Raw genomic sequence first — 8,595 nt, 5'->3', positions numbered from 1 at the left:
TGATCCACATTTTCTTCCCTCAATTAATTTTGCAACACAAGACACAGGATGTCTAATCATCTATTCCCTTCAAACAGTCTACCCCATTTCCCATTCCAGTGCAGTGTTCAGCTTTTTGAGGAAATGCTAAATGGCCTTTAAGAGTGGTTGTACCATTTTACAGGACCACTAGTAGTGCATGAGAGTTCCAATCTCTCAGCGTCCTCTCCAACCTTTACTGATTGCTGTCCTGTTAAACTTTGCTACTGCTCCTGAGTGAGATGATATCTCATTGTGATTTTTTGTTTTTGAATTTTATTAATTTTAATGAACATTTACAGAGCTTTTGGATTTTCATTCATTCATTATTGCACTTTTTTCTTTACCCCTCCTCCCCCCAGATTGCTCTTCTCTTTGAAAAGCAAAAGATAAACTTCTTCCTTGGTATACAATCCCCACCCCCCACACCTGCCTCAGATGCACTCCACTATGCCACCTTAATTCTGGATTCCTGTGATAATCATAACATGCTCATTGTCATTTTTATTTACATCTGATTGTCAGTGATTTTGAATATTTCTTCATTGGTCTGTTTATTCACACGAATATCTTCCTTTGTGAAGTCTTTTTTATGTCTTTCACTCATTTTGGCATTGGTTTATCAGTCTTTTTTTTTTTTTTGTGGAGGCCTTGTTGTTAGTTTCTGTTGTTCAATGCCATTGAGTTAAATAGGACTCATAGAAACTCTATGAATAACAGAGCAGAGTCCTGTCCTATCCTGTGCCATCCTCACAATCTCTGACATACTTGAGCACATTGCTGCAGTCACTGTGTCACTCAAGGTCTTTCTTTCTTTTCCTGATTCTCCACGTTTCCAAGGAATAGCCTTTCTCAGAAACATGCTCAACATGTGTGAGACAAAGCTTTGATATTTTTGCCTCCTAGGAGCAGTCTTGCTGCACATTCTCCCATATCTGTTTTGTTGGCAGTCCATGGAATATTCAGTACTTATCTTCAACACAAAAGCTCAAAGGCATCAATTCTTTTGTCATCCTTATTCATTGTCCTGATTTCAGATGCAGCCTGAATTTCCTCCTTCATTACCATTGCCTCTTGCTCATACGCTCTTTCTTGAAATTCTTCTATGTCAGCTAATTCTTTTTGGTACAGTGACTCTGGATCATGCTTCCTGGATCATTCTGTATTCTGCCTATAACATCCATAAGTATTGCAACTGGAGTCTTGAGTTTATTTTTTAGTTCCTTCAACTTATGAAATGCTGGGAAAATTCAGTCCTTTTGATTTTGGTCTCTAGTTCTTTGCACATTTCCTTTGCCTTGTCTTCCCATGCTGCCCTTTGCAATCTTTTATTCAGCTCCTTAACTTGATTTCTTCTCTTTGCTTTGGCTTCTCTGCACTCTAGTGCAGTATTTAGATTCTGACATTTATTTTGGTCATTTTGTCATCTTCTATAATGACTTTTTGCATTTTTTTTGTGGATGATATTCTTGATATCCTCCCACAGCTCATTTGGTCTTTTTTCATTAGTGCTCAAGGCCTCAAACCTTTTCCTGAGTTTGTTTTTTGAATTTAGAAGAGACAGATTTAAGGTAAAATTTTGACTCCTGTGGTTTTGATTTGGCCTTCTTTAGTTTTAATTTGAACTTGTATATGAGTAGTTGATTGTCCATTCTGCAATCAGCACCTGGCCTAGTTTTCACTGCTGATATTGAACTTTTCCAGTGACTCCTTCCACAGATATAATCAGTCTGATACCTGTGTATACCAATAGCCTGCATTTGTATAGCCTGATCGATCAGGCAGAATTCTGTCATTATATCTCCAGACTCATTTCTGTCACTAAGTCTATGTTTTATGACTACTGATCTTTCCTCCTGCTTCCCAACTTTGTCATTCCAGTCACCCATTATTATTAATGCATCTTGGTTGCTTGTTCAAATGATTTTTTGACTGCAGACATTAGTAGAAATCTGTGTTCTTCTTTTTGGCTCTAGATGTTGGTGCGTAAATTTGAATGATGGTAGTATTAACAGGGTTTCTTTGTATGTGTGTGGATATTATCCTGTAACTCATAATTTTGCATTTAAAGATGGATCTGGAAACAGCCTTTTTAATTATAGTAGTAACCCCATTTTTCTGCACCAGCGTAGTATATCATGCGATTGTCTAATTCAAAATATCTCATGCCAATCAATATCGTTTAACCAATACCTACTATATCAATATTTATATATTCTATTTCTTGACAATGTCTAGTTTTCCTACATTCATGGTTCTCACTTTCCACATTCCAATCATTACTTTGTGCTTACAACTGTTCCTCCTCCTCTGTGTTTCCAAATTTGAGGGCTCAGCCTTAGTTGCCATATTTGTTATTTTGCTCTATGTGTGCTCTCTTGTACATAGATATATTTTGGAAATGGATGGCCAATCCTTCTTGTTAGTCTTTCTTAATTTGGACACTTAGCTTTGGAACAACATCTGACAGACAAGCATTTTAGTGAAAGGAGCAAATAAATGGAAGATATTTCCCCTTACAGAGAAACCATACATGCAGTGCCCTATCCCTGCATGCATGTCTTGTCCCTTCCCTTTCTTGCTATATCAACAGTGCTTACACTCCTTCCTACCTCATGCAACACCTCCCTTCCCCACAGCAACCCCTTGATGTGATGGCCTAGGCCATAAGTCACTACTATGATGTCTTACACCTCACAATGCTACTAATCTCTCATACTGATTTCTATCTCACATTTAGAAGGATTTAAGTCCCATGTATCAGCTTCAGAGAAGGATTTTTGTCTTAGTACTGGTCATATATGACCTTTATCAACTTCACAAATGGCATCTGTACCCATCAATAGCATCATTAACACAAAACCAAGTCCAGTGAGGTCTGACATTTCCCCCAAGTTCCCATGCTACTTTCTACTCATCTCAACACTAATCTTACTGCTTTAGTGGGTCCAAAATCCAATGCAATAGCTCACAGACATTTCAGAATCATGTTGGGGAGGTCAGAGGTTATAATGCAGATAAATAACAGAATACAGTCAAGATAGCTCCTGAAATGTTCATACAGGCACTGTAGGCTTGAAGTTCCTGCCTTCAGACCAGTGGTTCTCAAGTTCTCAATTTTGCCAATTGGCTTTCCTCCTTCTCTCTTCCCCCAGGTCACATCTTACCTCAAGTCTCCATTTTGTCCATGCTGCTCTTTTTATGGTGATGAAGTTTCTTTACTGGTTGTGCTAGGAGGTCTCTTTTCTCTTCACAGGTGTGGGAAGATCTCTCTTTGGGTGGACCTGTTCAATTTATTGGAGAGACCAGACAATCCCCTTGTAGATTGTTGAGACTGGTTAATCTTCTTGTGATATGATAGATAGTTAATTCCCTTGTGGATAGGCTAACACAAACACACACACACATGCACATACACCCCATTTTCATATCCCAACCCATCTATATAGGAAAGTCAAATAGGTAGAAAAGTCATATTGAAAAATAAACTCCATAGCTTCTTACTCATTTTTAGTTTTCAGAAGATCTTTGAACCTTTGGGCTCTCTTTCCTTTTCAGATAAAATGACAAATTGCATTTTCTATCTCTGAAGAATGAGTTTGGTTTCACTATTGATATTGTGTTGAATATGTAGATTGCTTCTGGTAGGATTGCCATTTTCACAAAGTTGAGTCTTCCTATCCTGAGCAGGGAACATTTTCCCATTTAGTTAGGTCTCATATTTTTTTGTAGTTTTCCTTAGAATTGTGTTTTGTGTTTCTAGTTAGGTTATTCTCAAGTATTTCATTTTGTGCATCATTTTGTGAGTATATTTCTTATATTATGCTAAAATTATCAAGATTACAAATAATTAAAATTCTCAAGATTTTAAAAATAATTAATTTATATTAGTTGAGGTAGAATTTCTCATCTTCACTGATATGATACCTACTAGACAACCCCTACAATTTTTATTCCACCTAATGATATCTTTTTTGAGTAAGAACAAAGCAGCTACTTTCCTATTGAATACTTATTTAAGTTTTCTAAATTTGTCTTTTTCTTATTTTGTTTCCCAAAGGTATAAGCGGTTTGGCATGATTTTGAACAACATTGGAGAAAATGAAGGTGGTATTGACAGATTTTCTAAAGGCTATGAATCATTTGGTGTTCACACATGTGCTGATGGTGGTCTGTACTGCAAAGAATGGGCCCCTGGAGCAGAAGGTGTTTTTCTTACTGGAGACTTCAGTAAGTATTCCGATAGTATTGATGTTAGTGGTAATATTTTATTTATGCAATTTGAATTGAAGTAGCAGTTAAAAAGGTTACATGTTGGGCTACCACCTGAAATGTTGTCAGTTTGAACCCACTCCTCAAACAAGGGGAGCACCCTGCTCTCATTTGGATTTACAGTCTTGCAAATGAGATTTTCATGAGTTGGGATAAACTAGCAGCCATGAGTTTGTCTGTTAGTCTGGCTTTTATTTCATCTATTTTCATGGATTCTGCTTAATAAAGATGACTGCTTGCAAATAAAGATAAAATTTTCTGATTAAGCGAAATAGATTATGAAATTATTGTCTATATTATGTACAAATGTTCTTATTATTTTGTGATACATATGTTCCTGAAAAACTTTGTCCTGCAAAATTATATACCAAAAAAGTTTTTTATTAAAAATATTAATATATCTTACTCTAAATTTTTCTAATTAATTAAAAAGTCAACCTCTGAGGGAAAAAAAGTAATCTTAATAAAAATAATGTTGGGCATCTTTATATGTATACACTCACTGGCACTTGATTGGTTAAAATGAAATTCTAGTTTCTGGATTACAGTGCATCTTCATACCACTAGGCCACAAGAGTGCCATTAAAATTCTATTTTCTGATTTCTATATATCTATAAATTGTTTTTAAAATCTTTGATAAAGTTAGAAATAGAATCCAGAGGATAACCGTCTTTGTCACACACTATTTTTTGTTTTAAAACCAAATATGGGACAGGCCCTCTCTGCTTTGCCTTATGCATGCTTGCCTTCACTGGACAATTAATGATGCAGACAACATAACTGTCACAAAAAGTCATGGTTTTTGCTTTGCAATCTGGTGAAAGTAAGAGTTTGTATATAAAGAACTAATATAATATGCTCAATTTTATCCTTCTGTTGTTGTTGGTATGTCCTGTCGAGTTGCTTGCAACTCATAGCAACCCTATGTAGCATAGCCTTGAATCCTGCAATATCCTTATTGTCTCTGACACACATACCTTCATTTCCCCAGTCACTGAATCAATCCATCTCTTGGAGGGTCTTCCTTTGTTGTGCCATCCCTCCACTCTTCCAAGCATGAAGACCCTCTACAAGGACTGGTCCCTCCATGCAACATGCCCAAAGTATGTCAGATGAGGCCCCAGAATCTTGTTTCCAAGAAGAAGCCTAGATTTTACCTTAGAGGTCTAAATAAATTACTACAGTAGGAACAAAGAAGAAAACTCAATTTTAAAAGTAGAATATCTTTTTTTTAATTAATTTCAATGAACATTTACAAAGATTTTGAATTTCCATTCATTAATTGCTGCACTTTTCTCCCTGCCTTCCCTACCCGCACTCCCAGTTCACTTTTCTCCTTGAAAAGCAAAAGAAAAACTCCTTCATTGGTATACAATGCCCCCATACTCCCCCACCCCCATCCCGAGTATACTCCTCTCTGCAACCCTCATTCCGAACTCTTATGATAATCATAATGCCCTAAAATATATTGTTTTTAAACTGTTCTCTCCCTCATTGGCTTCAATGCAGTATACATAATTTATCCAGTTTTTCTCAGTCTTACCCCCACCCTGATATCAGCCTCATTCTACAACAGTGTCACCATGCAGTATTTATCCTTTTGTAACTGAGGTATTTCACTCAGCATAATGTCCTCCAGGATCACCCATTTTGAATAATATTTCATGAATTCCTTGTTTTTCAATGCAGCATAGTATTCCATAGTGTGAATATACCACTGCTTCTATATCCATTTATTTGTTGATGGGCACTTAGGTTTTTTCCAGCTCCTTGCTATTGTGAACAAAGCCGTGGTAAACATGGGTGCTCATATATCTGCTTGGATGTCAGTTATGGTGTCTTTGGGGTATATTCACAGTATGGGAATTGCTGCATAAAATGGTATCTCTATTTGCATCTTTTTGAGAAAGCGCCACACTGCTTTCCACAGTAGCTGCACCATTTTACATCTCCATCAACAGTGAGTAAGTATTCCAGTCTCTCCACAACCTCGCCAGCATTTGTTGCTTGCTTTTCTGTTAAATTTTGCTAGTCTTACTGGGGTGAGGCGATATCTTATACTTGTCTTGATTTGCATCTCTCTTAGAGCTGGGGATTTTGAACATTTCTTCATGTGCCTGTTGGCCATCTGAGTATCTTCTTTGGTGAAGTGTCTGTTCATATCCTGTGCCCATTTTTCTATTGGATATTTACCTTTATCTTGTTGTGGTGCTCATGTATTTTATAAATTCTAAATATAAGTCCCTTATCTGACATGCCATTCATTATCAAACACTTTTTCCCAGTCTGTGGCTTCCCTTTTTACCCTGCTAGAGAAGTTTTTGGATGTGCATAGGGATTTGATTCTTAGAAGGTCTCATTCATCTATTTTATCTTCTCCTGGTTGTAGATTTTTCAGATTTCTTGGAAGACTGTTTATGTTGTGAATTAGGACTATTAAAGTTCTTCCAAGCTTTTCTTGAATGAAGTTTATAGTCCTTGGTTTTAGTTCTATGTCCATGGTTCACCTTGAGTTGGTTTTTGTGTATGAAGTGAGGTGTGGATCTTGCTTAAGTCTTCTGCATATTGTTTCCCAATTTTGCCAACACCATTTGTTATAAAGGCTGTCGTTTCCCCACTTAAATGATTTCATCTCCTTGTCAAAAATCAGCTGACTGTAAATGGATGGGCTGATTTCCGGGTTCTCAATTTTATTCCACTGATCTATGTGTCTGTCATTGTACCAGTACCATGCTGTCTTAACTACCATGGCAGTGTAGTAGGACTTTAAATCAGGGAGTGAGATGCCTCCTACCTTTTTTCTATTTTTAAGGAGTGCTTTGCTTATTCAGGGCTTATTTCCAAAAAGTAGAATATCTTTTAAAACAAGGTCTTGATGATACAATGATAAAAATTGGCATCAGAATAAAAATAGCTTTAGTCTAATAATATAACCTATTACTAATGCTAATATTAATTTTGTAGCTTGAGACAGTATTTTAAATTTATTTTACTTAAAAGGCTATTTACTATTGATTTTGTTTATATAAAATTTTGCAAAAGGCAAGAATATACAGATAGAAAACAGATCATTGTTGATGGAAGATGGAAGGTATAAATTGATTACTATGAACATGCAGAAACTTTTAGAAGATAAGAAGGTTTTGTGCCCTGACTTTTGTGATTATTTGACCACATGCATAAGATGAGTGAATATTGCTCCAAAGAGCAATATTCTTACTTATTGCTATTGTTTACCATCAAGTCTCAACCAGTCAAGGTGCTGACCCTCCAGCAAGTTTTCAGAGACAGTAAATTTCATGGGAGCAGATTGTCTATCTTCTTCCGTGGAACAGCTGGTAGATTCAGACCACATGTATTTGGGATTGCAGTGTAGTTTCTTACTAATAGGCTATCAGATTTCTCCATATCTACTTTATCTATCTATCTATCTAGTTGTTAGACTGTTCTGAACTTTGCCCTATCTTGAGCCCACTTTACTGTCTCCAACACACATGACCCCATTGCCATCAACACTACGTCAATTCATCTCATCCAGGGTCTTCCTGTCTTGTAACTGACCTTCTGCCTTTCCAAGCATGATGCCTTTTTCCAGGGACTGACACCCCTTGACAACATGTTCAAAGTATGTGAGCTGAACTTTGAATATCCTTGTCTCCAAGGAGCAACCTGGTTTCATGCTCTCTAGGACAAACTTGTTTATTCTCTTGGCACTCTGTGGTATGTTCAATACTCATCCCCAGCACCACAACTCAAAGTCTTCAATTCCTCTTCAGTAATCCTTATTCGTTGTGGTCTATATACCATAGCATGCAGTTGAGAGGACCATGACCTGTATCAGGTGCACCTTAGTATTTAGACTGACATAGTTTCTTTTAGCAATCTGGTGAGTTCCTTAGCAGCAAATTTTTCCAATACAGCTTGCCTTTTGATTTCCTGACTGACAGTTCCAATCTACCAGTAGCTCTTCACATTTCCTCCTGTAGACAATCTCCTCCTATGAAATTTATAGCCTCAGAAACCCAAAAGAGGGCCACCTGTGAGTTAGTTCTTATAATGGCAATACGTGACTCCAAGGGAGCTCTGCACTGCCAAAATGTTGTGAGTCCCTGGGGTTTGTCTCCAACAATAGCTCCTTGAGAGGAAGATCAACAATACACTCCCTTTTAGACTTACATCTTCAGGAACGTGAGAGAGGGCTGCTATTATTGGAGACTGACCTGATGGCCATGGATTGTATTTTATTTTAACTTCATTGTAAGGGATATAATGTGTGTGTACTAAATTACAATAAATTTTTAAAA

General features: G+C 36.9%; 1 protein-coding gene across 1 annotated transcript in view; it reads left to right on the top strand.

Moving 5' to 3' along the window:
* The window catches only part of GBE1 (glucan (1,4-alpha-), branching enzyme 1), a 480,806-nt gene that overhangs the window by 81,600 nt on the left and 390,611 nt on the right, over nucleotides 1–8,595 (top strand). The window contains exon 2 of the mRNA XM_006884483.1: nucleotides 4,079–4,248. Coding sequence (XP_006884545.1) covers nucleotides 4,079–4,248 — 170 coding nt within the window. The remainder of the gene's footprint in view (nucleotides 1–4,078; nucleotides 4,249–8,595) is intronic.

The sequence above is a fragment of the Elephantulus edwardii genome, unplaced genomic scaffold, assembly GCF_000299155.1.
Source record: "Elephantulus edwardii isolate Elephantulus edwardi_28Jun2011 unplaced genomic scaffold, EleEdw1.0 scaffold00034, whole genome shotgun sequence".
In the NCBI taxonomy this organism is placed as follows: domain Eukaryota; kingdom Metazoa; phylum Chordata; class Mammalia; order Macroscelidea; family Macroscelididae; genus Elephantulus; species Elephantulus edwardii.
The sequence above is the reverse complement of the archived record's forward strand: the minus strand, read 5'-3'. Positions and strand labels throughout refer to the sequence as shown.